This window comes from Mixophyes fleayi, chromosome 7 (genome assembly GCF_038048845.1).
Source record: "Mixophyes fleayi isolate aMixFle1 chromosome 7, aMixFle1.hap1, whole genome shotgun sequence".
NCBI classification, from domain to species: domain Eukaryota; kingdom Metazoa; phylum Chordata; class Amphibia; order Anura; family Limnodynastidae; genus Mixophyes; species Mixophyes fleayi.
Genome location: NC_134408.1, coordinates 1,357,011 through 1,370,869, shown reverse-complemented (window position 1 = coordinate 1,370,869; position 13,859 = coordinate 1,357,011). Strand labels below are relative to the sequence as shown.

General features: G+C 44.9%; 1 protein-coding gene across 2 annotated transcripts in view; it reads left to right on the top strand.

Annotated features, from left to right (window-relative positions):
- LOC142097131 (integrin alpha-X-like) overlaps window positions 1–13,859 on the top strand; it is a 149,287-nt gene that overhangs the window by 126,466 nt on the left and 8,962 nt on the right. For both annotated transcript variants that reach the window (XM_075178733.1, XM_075178734.1), the window contains exons 18-23: window positions 3,529–3,633; window positions 3,867–3,940; window positions 4,098–4,239; window positions 4,319–4,414; window positions 11,192–11,271; window positions 11,413–11,496. In XM_075178733.1, coding sequence (XP_075034834.1) covers window positions 3,529–3,633; window positions 3,867–3,940; window positions 4,098–4,239; window positions 4,319–4,414; window positions 11,192–11,271; window positions 11,413–11,496 — 581 coding nt within the window. The remainder of the gene's footprint in view (window positions 1–3,528; window positions 3,634–3,866; window positions 3,941–4,097; window positions 4,240–4,318; window positions 4,415–11,191; window positions 11,272–11,412; window positions 11,497–13,859) is intronic.

The following is a 13,859-nucleotide window of genomic DNA, read 5'->3' as shown; positions in this document are numbered from 1 at the left end:
AAGAATCCAGTGGAAAATTGGGGAGTAGGTTTGGATGATACCCCGAATTGGCATAAAAAGGACTTTGTCTTATGGATGAGTGTTGTGAGTTGTTGTATGAGAACTCTGCCATAGGCAGAACGTTAGTCCAGTCATCTTGCAGATGGCAAATGTAGCACCGTAGGTATTGTTCTAATGTCTGATTGGTGCGTTCTGTCTTTCCATTGAGGATGGAAGTTGATAATTTGATATTAATATTAAGAGCACTACAAACTGTTTCCAAAAAACGTGAAGTAAATTGTACTCCTCGGTCAGAGACTTCATGATCAGGAACTCCATGTAGGCGAAAAACTTCCCTGATTAGTAAATCTGCTGTTTCTTTTGAAGAAGAAAGTCCACGACAGGGCACAAAATGAGTCATCTTTGTGAGTCGATCTACAATCACCAGAATTGTAGTCATACCCTTGGATGATGGTAAATCCACAATAATATCCATGGAGATTGAAACCCATGGACGAGAAGGAACTGGCAAAGGCTGTAAAAGTGAAAGTGGAGCAGTTCGGGGAGTCTTAAACCGGGCACAAGTACTGCAGGATGATACAAATCTTTTAACATCCTCCTTGTATTTCGACCACCAGAAGAAACGAGATAATAATTCATGAGTTTTGAAAACACCTTTATGGCCTGCCAGTCTAGAGTCATGGACAAATTGCAGTACTCTTAATCGTGCTGCTGCTGGTACATACAAGCGATGTCCATACTTCCAAATTTTATCTCGATAGGTTAAGTGTAAATCTGTAGGGGGTTCTAAAAGAATCGGATCAGTTCTATAACCCTTTTTGATGTCAGACAACAGCTCCCCCGTGCCAATAGCTCCCAGGAAATTTGACTTAGAGAGGATTGTCTTTTCCGGATCATGCTGTGGTGAGTCTTCCATGTATGCTCTGGATACAGCATCAGCTTTCCCATTTCGGGATCCAGGTCTATAAGAGATAACAAAATCAAAATGATTTAGGAATAAATTCCATCTGGCTTGTTGCGGAGAAAGTCATTTTGCAGGCCGAACAAACTCTAGATTCCGGTGGTCAGTAAGCACGGTAATTTGATGTGCAGCACCTTTAAGCAAATGTCTCCATTCAGTAAATGCAGCCACAATGGCTAATAGTTCTTTTTTTCCCACATCATAATTTCTTCATTTAACAAGAGGCACATGGATGTAATAGCATCTTCTCTCCTATTCTCTGTGATAATATTGCCCCTACTGCTGAATCTGAAGCATCTGCCTCAAGGATAAAAGGAAGTTCTGGGTTGGGATATATTAATATGGGATCTGTAGTAATCTTTGTCTTAAACAGAGAAAAAGCCCCTTCAGCTTCTGGAGACCAATGGAAAGGGGATCCCTTCTTGGTTAGTTGAGTAATTGGTGTCACAATCTTGGAAAAGTCTTTAATGAAACGTCTATAGAAGTTGGCAAACCCGATGAACCTTTGTACCTCTTATACATTTCTTGGAGCTGGCCAATCTACTATAGCCTGGACCTTGCTAGGGTCCATTCTGAAACCTTGAGGTGAGATGATATAGCCCAAGAACTGAATCGGTGTTTGGTGGAATTCACACTTCTCTAACTTAATGTACAAACAGTGTCAGCGAAGACATTCCAGTACAGTTTGAACAATTGTTGGTGCTCCTCTTGGGAATTTGAGAAAATTAGTATGTCATCGAGATAAATGAAAACAAATTGGTCAATTAAATCTTTAAAAACATCACTCATGAAATGTTGGAATGAAGCAGGAGCATTGCACAGTTTAAAGGGCATCACTAGATGTTCAAAATGTCCATATTTACATCGAAAGCCAGTCTTCCATGCATCGCCAGATCTTATGCAAATTAAATTGTATGCTCCTCGTAGATCTAATTTGGTAAAAATTCTTGCTTAGTGAAGCCTCTGCAGTAATTCTGAAACAATTGGGAGCGGGTAATGGTTCTTGATTGTAACTTTATTCAGTGCTCTATAGTCAATACATGGTCGTAATGAACCATCATTTTTCTTCACAAAGAAAATAGGTGCACCTGCTGGAGACGTGGAAGGATGAATAAAACCTTTTTCTAAACTTTCATCCACATAATCCTTGAGGACCTTTAACTCAGGCTCGGCTAATGAGTAAATACGTCCAAATTACAGACCCTATGATTTTCTGTGAGGTGTTAATTTGTCAGCATTCTTCTTACTACAGACATCAGAAAAGTCCTTATTTTGTGGAGGTAGCTGGTCCAAAACATGAGGAGGGGTATTATATAACTTGCTCACCTCTTCAACAGAGAATTCAGGTTTAGTCTCCAGAACATATGTTTCTTTGGAAAAAGAAATAGTCTTTGATTCCCAGTTAATGGATGGATTATTTGCAGCCAACCACGGAATTCACAGAATAATAGGAAACTGGGGAGAAGAGATCAGTAAGAAAGTCAGAGTCTCATGATGGTTTGGGTCAATTACGAGGTCCAGGGGTTCGGTTTCATGAGTAACTGGACCAGAGTTCAAAGGAGAACCATCCACAGTTTCCATTAACACTGGTATCTGTTTCTCTCTAAATTCAATCTTATTTCTCTTAGCAAACATAATGTCTATAAAATTGATGTTCGCACCAGAGTCCACCATTGCTGTACTGGAAATCCAGTGTGCACCGATCTGGAATCGAATTGTAATTGAGAAATGTGAGTTATTTTTTCCCTTATTCTTCTCAGTTGATGCTAAAGAGGAGAGACAAGGAATAATTGCATTCACATGCTGATGAATGTCAGAAATCACAGACTCCTGGTCTGAAAAGTCTGCATCTGCTAAGCTAGCCACTGTCTTCTAAGGTCTTCCACAACAATTTCAGACATAATGTCCTGGTTTGCCACAATAAAGGCATAAGTTCTCTTGACATCGTTGCTCCCTTCTCTCATTGGAACTACGTTTGTAAAGTGTGTCTACTTGCATGGTATCAGACTCGAATTCCTTAGTGGATTTTATCTCAGAATTCCCATAATAGTTTGAAGTTGTGGGTTCTCGATAATTGGGGTATATCCAGGCTAAGGCCTTCCTTTCTTGTCGTCTCTCAATCAGTCGAGCATCAATTTGAATACAATGGTTAATAAAAAAGGCTCAAGTTCAGAGGGTGCCTCTGCTCGGGCTAATTCATCTTTAATGGTCTCAAAAAGTCCCCTACGGTAGACAGACAGCTGCGCCTCAGAATTCCAAGTAGTGTCAAGGACCCATCTTCGAAGATCTGCAGTATATTCCACAACAGAGCGTGTCCTCCGTCTTTTCAGCAGTATCTTTCCGGATCGGATCATCAAAGGTTTGTTTCATTACTTTGAGGGAGTCATCAAAATTCTCTAATATTGGACTAGACGTTTCAATATAGGGAAAAGCCCATGCAAAGATGTTGGCATTGGATATTGCCACTGCCTGTAAGATTATATTAATAGGAGACAGGAGAATATCTGTTTTCTCTGCTGTTATTTAAAGTGCTTATCTTCTAAATCACATCTCTCTCTGTATCTCAGGAGTGTGTGGATGATTCGCTGACGCCTCTCCGAGTCACTCTCAATTATTTCTTAATCGGAAATCCAGTTCTGAGCGAGGACTCACGAATTACCAAATCAGAAGAGGTACAAATTCACTGACAGTCATTGGGACAGTCGCAGTGTATACTGCAGGCCATGGACTCGGTGACAGAGACTGGGATAGTTTAGTGTCTATACTCTGGTCATACACTCAGTGACAGAGACTGGGATAGTTTAGTGTCTACACACCAGGTCATACACTCAGTGACAGAGACTGGGATAGTTTAGTGTCTATGATCTAGGCCACATGTGTGGTGATATAAATTGTCTCTTTGCAGATTTCATTTGCGAAGAACTGTGGAGGTGATGGGGTGTGTGAGGATGATCTGAGGGTGAATCTCACATTCACAGGGTAAGTAAGAGAACTGCCCTCTGACCTGCTCTATCATTCTGTCCTGTGTTTGAAATTCCTCCATAGGTTCCTTTAAATTACATGATGGGCTGGGTCTGATATGACCTATAATTTGCTTGCACACACTTGGTGATCATCTACTTTGTCTCCCTGACAGTCTAACACAGCTGGTGGTTGGGACGTCTCTTGATGTCAACTTAACAGTCTCTGTGACGAATCAAGGGGATGATTCATACAACACTCGTGTCCTTATTCCCTTCCCAACTGGCCTGTCCTACCGCAGGGTGTCTCTTGTTGAGGTACTGGGGAGCTCTCTTTTCAGGGTACTGTCTGTGAGTTGGAGGAGTCTAAATCTCAGTTTATGTTTCTGCCTTGTAGAGTAACAAACGAGTGACCGTTGTATGTTCAACTGAAGAGAGTCAGAGAGTTGTGATTTGTGGTGTGAACAACCCTCTACTGAGACCCAACACTACGGTAAGGAGAGACTGAAAATAGAGACCTCTCGTGTGTGTGATCAGTGCTGTAAGAGAGGGTATACACAGTGAGTGTTGTGGTACAATGTCCCATTTTATTCTGTACACTTAGTAAGGTCAAGTTGCCAGAAGTGTCCTCCGTCCACTGCGTATACACCCCAAGACTTGGTGCCAGTTATGTTAACTACAAATAGCCTGATATCAGGATAAGATTTAAGCCTTACAAATCTCCACCCAGAGGATGATGATCAGGATTTGTCTAAGATAAGCCAATTATATCCGAAATCTGGTAAGCATAATTTTATTTGGGTGACTAGGAGACACGGAATTTTAGCTTCCTCTCTTCTACCTTTTTTGCTATTTCACTTCTTCACTGATCGGTGATTTATTGTGGTATGATCAGTTGATTATTCTACTGCTGTTTGGATTGATACCTGTCTCCACATCACGAGGTGTGTCTGGGGAGACATCACAATACCACAGCATTGCAGGTTTTCTGCATTATTTTATTATTATTATTATTAATATTTATTTATAAGGCGCTACAAGGCATCCGCAGCGCCGTACAGAGACAAACAAAATCACAATACAATGGGAGACAGCACAGTACAGTAAACACAGCAACTCAGTACGCTCAATGCACAGCTAGAGAGGGCGGGGAAAGGGGAGGGAGGATCCGAAAACGACGGGGCCCAAAAAGGGGGCGCGGAAGACAGGGAGACCCCCAGGGGGGAGGAGGGAGCGAAAGTGGACATGGGGTGGAGGACCTTTGAGGAGGAGGGCTAAGTAGCTGGAGAGCAGAGTTAGAAGTGGTGGAAACAGGAGGAGAGATGGCCCTGCTCAGAGGAGCATACAATCTAAGGGGAGGGGTGGACAGACAGAGAGACGCAGGGGAGAGAGGGAGAGTAGGGGGACAGAGGCAGAAGATAAGTTAGGAAGTTAAGTGGGAGACAGAAAGGCTTTAAGAAAAAGGTGGGTTTTTAGGGCCCGTTTGAAGCTGGACAGATTAGGGGAAGTTCTGATGGAGGGAGGGAGCTTGTTCCAGTGGAGGGGGGCAGCGCGGGCGAAGTCTTGGATACGCGCGTGGGAGGAGGTTATAAGGGGGGAAGAGAGGCGACGGTCAGAGGCAGAACGGAGAGGGCGGGATGGAGCATGAATAGAGAGGAGGGTGGAGATGTAGGGCGCAGTGGAGTTGGCGAGGGCCTTGTAGGTGAGTGTGAGGAGCTTAAAGAGGATTCTGAAGGGGAATGGGAGCCAGTGAAGGGCTAGGTAGAGGGGGGAGACAAAAGAGGAGCGGCGAGAGAGGAAAATAAGCCTAGCTGCAGCGTTAAGGACGGATCGAAGGGGATCGAGATGAGAGTGGGGGAGGCCAGTGAGGAGGAGGTTGCAGTAGTCCAGGCGGGAGATGATCAGAGAGTGGATAAGGCATTTGGTGGCATCTTGGGAGAGGAAGGGCCGGATGCGAGCGATGTTGCGCAGCTGGAAGCGGCAGGATTTAGCAAGAGAGAGGATGTGGGGGCCAAAGGAGAGAGAGGAGTCGAGGATGACACCAAGGCAGCGAAGTTGGGGGACAGGTGAGATAGAGGTGTTGTCGACAGTGATGGAGAGGTCAGAAGGGGATGGGGTATGAGAGGGAGGAAAAACTATGAGCTCAGTTTTGGCAAGGTTAAGTTTGAGGAATCGAGAGGACATCCAGGAGGAGATGGCAGAAAGGCAGGCGGACACCCTAGAGAGGAGGGAGGGAGAGAGATCAGGAGAGGAGAGGTATAGTTGAGTGTCGTCAGCGTAAAGGTGGTAGCTGAAGCCGAAGGAGCTGATGAGTTCACCCAGGGAGGAGGTGTATAGAGAGAAGAGTAAGGGTCCCAGAACAGAGCCCTGAGGGACCCCAACTGAAAGGGTGGATGGGGGGGAGAGAGACCCAGAGGTGGTGACAGAGAAGGAACGGTGAGTAAGGTAAGAGGTGAACCAGGACAGGACTGGGCCGGAGAGGCCGAAAGACTGGAGGGTGTGAAGGAGGAGGGGGTGGTCAACGGTGTCAAAGGCTGCAGAGAGGTCAAGGAGGATGAGAAGGGAGAAGTGGCCCCTGGCTTTTGCAGAGAGAAGGTCATTGGTGACTTTAGCCAGGGCAGTTTCAGTGGAGTGGAGGGGGCGGAAACCAGACTGGAGAGGATCAAGGAGGGAGTATTCAGAAAGGTAGGAGGTGAGACGGCTGCAGACGAGCCTCTCAAGAATTTTGGAGGCAAAAGGGAGAAGAGATATGGGGCGATAGTTCGAGAGAGAAGTGGGGTCGAGATTAGGTTTCTTAAGAATGGGGGATACGAGAGCATGTTTGAAGGAGGAGGGGAAGATGCCAGTGGAGAGGGAGAGATTAAAGAGGTGAGCGAGGTGGGAGCAGGTGGTGGGGGAAAGGGAGCGAAGAAGGTGGGAGGGGATGGGATCCAGGGGGCAGGTAGTGGGGGGGGAGGATAAAATGAGAGAGTGGACTTCCTCGCCGGTGGTGGGATGGAAGGAGTGGAGGGGAAGGTGGTTGGGGGGGAGGACAGAAGAGTGGGAGGGGTGGAAGAGAGAGTGGAGGAGATTTCAAGTCGGATGGCCTCGATTTTAGAGGAGAAGAAGGAGGCGAAATCAGAGGCAGTCAGGGAGGAGGGGGTGGGGGGAGGGGAGGGGGCCAGGAGAGTGCTGAAGGTGGCAAAGAGGCGGCGGGGGTTAGAGGACTGGGAAGAGATGAGGGATTTAAAGAAAGATTGTTTAGCGAGTGAGAGGGCAGAGCTGTAGGATGAAAGGATGAATTTAAAGTGGAGGAAGTCAGCCAGGCAGCGGGATTTTCTCCAGTGATGTTCGGCGGAACGGGAGCATTTTTGGAGGAAGCGGGTAAATTTGGAGTGCCAGGGTTGGGGTTTGGAGCAGCGGGGGTGGACGGAGTGGGCAGGGGCGACCGCGTCCAGAGCGGAGGTGAGGGTGTGATTGTAGAGGGAGACCGCCTGGTTGGGGCAGGCCTGGGAGGAAAGGGGAGAAAGGAGGGTATCGAGAGAGGAGGACAGAGAGGCAGGGTCAAGAGCATCGAGGTTGCGTATGGACAGAGTAGGTTTGGGCAGGGGGGGGGGAGCAGGAGAAGAGGAGAGAGAGAAGGAGAGGAGATGGTGGTCGGATAGAGGAAAGGGAGAGATGGAGAAGTCAGAGAGATTACATAGGTAGGAGAAGACAAGATCAAGGGAGTGACCAAGGCAGTGGGTAGAGGAGGAGGTCCATTGGGTGAGACCAAGGGAGGAAGAGAGGGTGAGCAGTTTGCTGGAAGCAGGGTAGGTGGGGTTGTCGATGGGGATATTAAAGTCACCGAGAATGATCGAGGGGAGATCGGAGGAGAGGTAGTGAGGAAGCCAGCTAGCAAAGTTGTCAAGGAAGAGGGAGGTGGGGCCAGGGGGGCGGTAGATGACAGTGACGCGGAGATGGATGGGGTAGAAGAGGCGGATGGAGTGAGCTTCAAAAGAGGAAAAGGAGAGGGAGGGTTCAGGGGGAATGACACGAAAAGTAGAGGTGAAGGAGAGGAGGAGGCCAACTCCACCGCCAGGGCGGGCACCAGGCCTGGCGGAGTGGGTGAAGGAGAGGCCACCATAGGAGAGGGCAGCGGGGGAAGTAGTATCAGAATCGGAGAGCCAGGTTTCAGTAACGGCAAGAAGGTTAAAGGAGTTGGATAGAAAGAGGTCGTGGATAGCAGTCAGCTTGTTGCGGACGGATCTGGCATTCCAGAGGGCACAGAAGAAAGGGGGAGAGGAGAGGGGGGAAATGGGGATGAGGTTAGCAAGATGAGCAGCGCGCGGGGGATGGCGGGGAGGAACGGGAGAGGTAGGGCGGGGGGAGAGTATGGGTATGGAGTGAGAGCGGGGAGGCATAGTAGGGAGAGAGAGTAACAGAACAGTGAGATAGTGGGGACAGTGAAAAACAGGTAAGAACAAAGGCAGGAAGACAATGAAAAGGTGGAAGATAATAACGAATTAGGGCGTGGAGGGCATGGAACAACAGTACAGTGAGAAAATAAGGACAATGAAGACAGGTAAGAATGATAGCAGAACAGTAAGATAATAAGGACAGCGGATAACAGGTAAGAATAAGCAGGGAGACAATAGCAAGATGGAGGACAATAACCAAATAGGGCGTGGAAGGCAAAGAATAATAGAAGGAGAGGTAATAAGGACAATGGAAATAGGCAAGAATAATAACAGGTAAAACTAGTTGCTGGTAAATATAAAATCAGGAAAAACAAGATAAAGGCATATAAATAGTAGAATAATAACAGGTAAAAAGTAGAAACTTGTAAATGTACAATCAGGAAAAACAAAATAATGGCATATAAAATAATGTTTTATATGCAGTTGATGCAGTTAAGCCAGGGATTCAGCAGGAGAAGGGTTAACTGACAAGCCGGGTCGGTACACAGTAGATCAGTTGCTGCAGATAAGCCAGGGATTCAGCAGGAGAAGGGTTAATTGACAAGCCGGGTCGGTACACAGTAGATCAGTTGCTGCAGATAAGCCAGGGATTCAGCAGGAGAAGGGTTAACTGACAAGCCGGGTCGGTACACAGTAGATCAGTTGCTGCAGATAAGCCAGGGATTCAGCAGGAGAAGGGCCAATTGACAAGCCGGGTCGGTACACAGTAGATCAGTTGATGCAGATAAGCCAGGGACTCAGCAGGAGAAGGGTTAATTGACAAGTCGGGTCGGTACACAGTAGATCAGTTGATGTAGATAAGCCAGGGATTCAGCAGGAGAAGGGTTAACTGACAAGCCGGGTCGGTATACAGTAGATCAGTTGGTGCAGATAAGCCAGGGATTCAGCAGGAGAAGGGTTAATTGACAAGCCGGGTCGGTACACATTATCTTACACATTACACATTGCATTATCTTTTATATGTATGGTGAGATCCAGAGGGATATCCTGACAAACGCGAGTATTCACTACTAAACAAGGCTACTTGCAAGTTTACATCTGGTACGCATATTACCTAATATAGGGTTCACTATTCCTATATTGCTTCACTATGAGGCACCTTGATTTTTTATTGTTTATATGATCATGTGGACAGAAAATGAGTTGGTCACTAGAGATTTAAAACCAGTGCATTATTTTCTGAATTAGTCACTATTTCCCCCCAAGAATTTGTAAATGAAGAAAACCCACTTGAGAATGAAGGAACCCCGCTAGATTGGTTTTCCTTACAAATTGTTCTTCCTCTGTTGAGTCACTCTGACAGTCTCCACATTGGTTGCCTGTTTTTCAGCAAATCCAATATAAAATTCTTCTACTAACATACAAGGCCGCTAACAAAGCTGCACCAACATACATCGTTGCCTAGGTGTAATCCTTGATTCACAACTGTCGTTTATTCCCCACATCAACTTTATATCTAAATCATGTTACATACACCTAAAGAACATTTCCAGAATACACACATATCTGACACAAGACACCGCAAAAACATTAATTCATGCACTCATCATCTCCCGCATCGACTATTGCAATTCCCTCCTTACTGGTCTTCCCAAAGTCAGACTTGAACACCTACAATCTATTTTGCACGCAGCGGCTAGATTGAATTTCCTTACAAACAGTTATTCCTCTGCTGAGCCACTCTGTCAGTCTCTACATTGGCTGCCTGTATTTCAACGAATCCAATATAAAATTCTTCTACTAACATACAAGACCATCAACAAAATTGCACCGACATACATTTCCTCACTTGTCTCAAAATATCTCCCCACTCGACACCTCCGTTCTGCACAAGATCTGCGTCTCTCTTCCACTCTCATCACATCCTCCCATTCCCGGTTACAGGATTTTTTCAGGCAATACCCCCTCTGTGGAATTCCCTCCCTAGCACAGTAAGACTTTGCTCTAGTCTTCAAACCTTCAAGCTTTCTCTGAAAACCCACTTTTTCAGACAAGCTTATTATATTCCTCAGCCACCATCTTAACCTGCCTAGGTTACCCTATTACCACCCTCTACACAGCTAACACAAGACAACAACCCTCTGACCAACATTGCTGTGGGACTGATCACACAGCCCACTCAATACTTTTTACCTTTGCACTCTAGCTGGACCAATGTACAATATGATGTAGCATGTGCCCTTGTGTATCAAACCATTGTTCAGTAGATTGTAAGCTTGCGAGCAGGGCCCTCTTACCTCTCTGTATGTATATATTGCACAGTTTTTTTTTATTACTGTTTGTTCCAAATTGTAAAGCACTACAGAATTTGCTGATGCTATAGAAATAAATGTTGATGATGATGAGTTACAAGGCAGCTCTGACCAACAATAGTCTGTGTCTGGAACGCTGCTACTATTGTGTCCCTTGAGAGTGCTCCCTGCAGCAGTAACAGAAGCAGCCTCCCGGCCTCCAGAACCCTTAGTGCCGCTCCTGGCCTCACAGAGTCTAGGATGGTGAGCGCTCAGCACATAGTGGTAGAGGATGAGTATAGTCCAGCTGTGCACCCTTAGTAAGAACAACGCCAATGGGTTTGTAAGGTGCTTTTTTTATTGGAGAGAGCTTGACAAGGAAAGTAATCTCAATCGAAATGTTTATTCCTCCTTTGCTTCTGTCTCTGATGAACAAAAACCATAAGCGCTTGTGGATGTGTGAGATTTGTACTTTTTTCTCTATTGTAGACGTGTATTAAAAATATTCCCATCCAACCAGAGAGTCCGTATAATACGCATACAATGCATCGTGTCCCATCACAGATGAAACTTACACGCCTGTTCTGGGGTCTTTTTTAGGTGATCTTCATGGTCAGTTTTCATGTTGCATCGACGTCTGAGTTGGGAGACACTCTAACTATGACGGCCAATGTGACCAGGTAACCGGCCACGAGATATGTTTATTGGCTCATACACATGGGAAGTGAGCGTAACGCAACCAGAGCGAGCACTAGGGAATCCACCCCATGTGACAGAGCCCTGACTCACTGTGTTATCCCTTTACCCCCCCCCCCCCATAGTAATAACGGAGGAGCTGTGACTGATCTAATGACATCCTCATCTCAAATAAGAGTGCTGTACGCAATCTACGTAACCGTCAGCAGGTGAGTGAGAGGCCACCTCATGTAAGTAGAGATATTCATTGAGATAAGAATAAATGCGTCAATCCAATATAAAGCTCAATGATTGTGTTTAACAAATATGTACATATAATTGTAAATATCGGTGTGATTAAAACAGTAATACTGTAGACTATGTCAAATGTTAATATAATGAGGGCTATTGTGAGTAAAATTCTAGTGCAGATATACTGTCAGCTGTAAATACATACAGTATATTAGAGGGTTATATGAGACATTATTTCAAGCATTGTTATAGTTCGTTTTGTGACAATATGGAGCTGCTGGAAGTTGGATAAACCAGTCAGTGAGAAGTATGGACAGTGACGCCAAGATTGGCCGCAATCTGACCCTATCACCTGTTCTAACTCTGTCCAGTAGCCTCTGCTGAAGGAGGTCTCTGGTTCTTCCTCCGCTCCCCTTATCCACGCTGCTTGTCAGGTTCATGTCTTGGTAGTGTTCCTGGTGGTGGTTGAACGCAGTTGGAACGTATCTCTAAGATGTCTTGTGTAGATCAACGCATTTTGTCCACAAAAGACTTACTCAAGGATAGCTGGTTACTGTGAATAACTTTATAAAGGATCCGCTCTTTACTAAACTTTATTTAAAAAAACATGCAACATTTTATTAATAAAATATACTTTCTTTAAAAAGTCTTGGAGACTTCTTGTAAGTATTGATTATTAAACTTAAAGTTAAGGTCATCTTTTAATACCCTTTATACAGGCACTATTTTAAAAATTGTTTGAATATTATACTTTCTACAGCAGAGGAGTAACTTAATAAATGTATAATGAGCCTAGATCAAAGTCTAGTTTAAACAAACTGGAACTAAGATTTTCCGCTGGTAAATCCATTGTGTTTAAAATGTAGATAAAGAACCTCACCCTCCAGAGTTTCTGATATGTTAGATGATGAAATCTAAGAGACCAGAATCTCTTTCAATCTTACTTCAGGTCCATCCAAGATAAAGAAAATATCATCAATATAATGATGCCTGCAGAGTATGTTCTGTAGGAAATTAATAACTACCCGATGAACGGTGATTAGATCAGCAGAGTGGAGTAAGATCTGGACTCACCTACCCTTCCTCCATCTAACCTCTCACCTCCTCTCCTCATCCTCCTTTATCCTTCCTCACTTATCATTTTACACCTCACCCTCCTTCTTCCTCCCCTCCTCATTTCACTAACCTTTATTCTGCTCTCCCTTCAGATTTCTAGTCTCTTCCCCACAACTCCCCCTAGTGTTTCCTGTCACTCTGCCCCTTCACATAGATTGTAAGCTCCCTTGAACAGGTCCATCTATCCCTTGTGTCCTCCTCCTCCTGTCACCCTCCTGTTGTTCCAGTCATCCCAGCTTCATTCCTCTACCTCGGCTCTGGGTTCCTGCCTCGATCTCCTCCTTTCCCCTCTCACCCATTACTGGCTCTTGTCCTGCTAGTTGTACCCACACTCCTGGGCTCAGGCCTACCCTGCTTTATTTCACTTCTTACCTCTCTTACTTCCCCTTTCTGGTTCCTAAGCGTTCTTTATTCACTCATACCTCTCTGCCGTTCTACCTGTCCACCGCCATGTTGTCAGTTTACATTGCACTTTGTTTTGCTTACTGTACATCCCTATATGCCGTGTTCTGTTTTCTCCTAAGCACTATGTTTGGTGCTGCGGACCCTTTGTGGCGCCTTATAAATAAAAGATAATAATAATAATATTTCTACTTCAGCACAAACTACAGAACGAAGTAAGGACAGGTGATGGGGAAAAACTTCATCCAATCTTAGTCACACTGTTCATTACTTCTTATAGACTTGTTTGTTCAGTATCCAGCACCTCCACATCATCACCAAAACAGCTATAACACTTAAATATAAGGTCTCCACATTGCCCTGTTATACAGGTAAATACTAATACAGGACGTAATAAATCTACATTTGCTTTTATTCACACTGACAATTATATGTACATATTTGTGAAACACAATCCTTCCATTTTCTAATGAATTTAATATAAAGCTGCATCTATAACTGATTATTGGTGGAGAACACAGTAACAAGGCTGTAAGTGGCCCTAACGATCTGACGGGATTCTCAGGTCTTACACTCATATCACAGTAATATTAATGTTCCACGATGGGTATAAAGAGTAAAGTGACTGTGAGAGGTGAGAGATACACGAGAGATGGAGACAGAGAAAAGACACATGAGGGTCTGAGAATGAATAGATACAACAGAGAGCAGGTGTAAAGGATCTCTAGAGAGCGACAGAGTAGAGAGGGATAGATGATGAGACACAGAGACAGTCAGGTAAGTGCTGTGTAGTTCTGAATAAGACTGTCCTCCCTGTGTATTA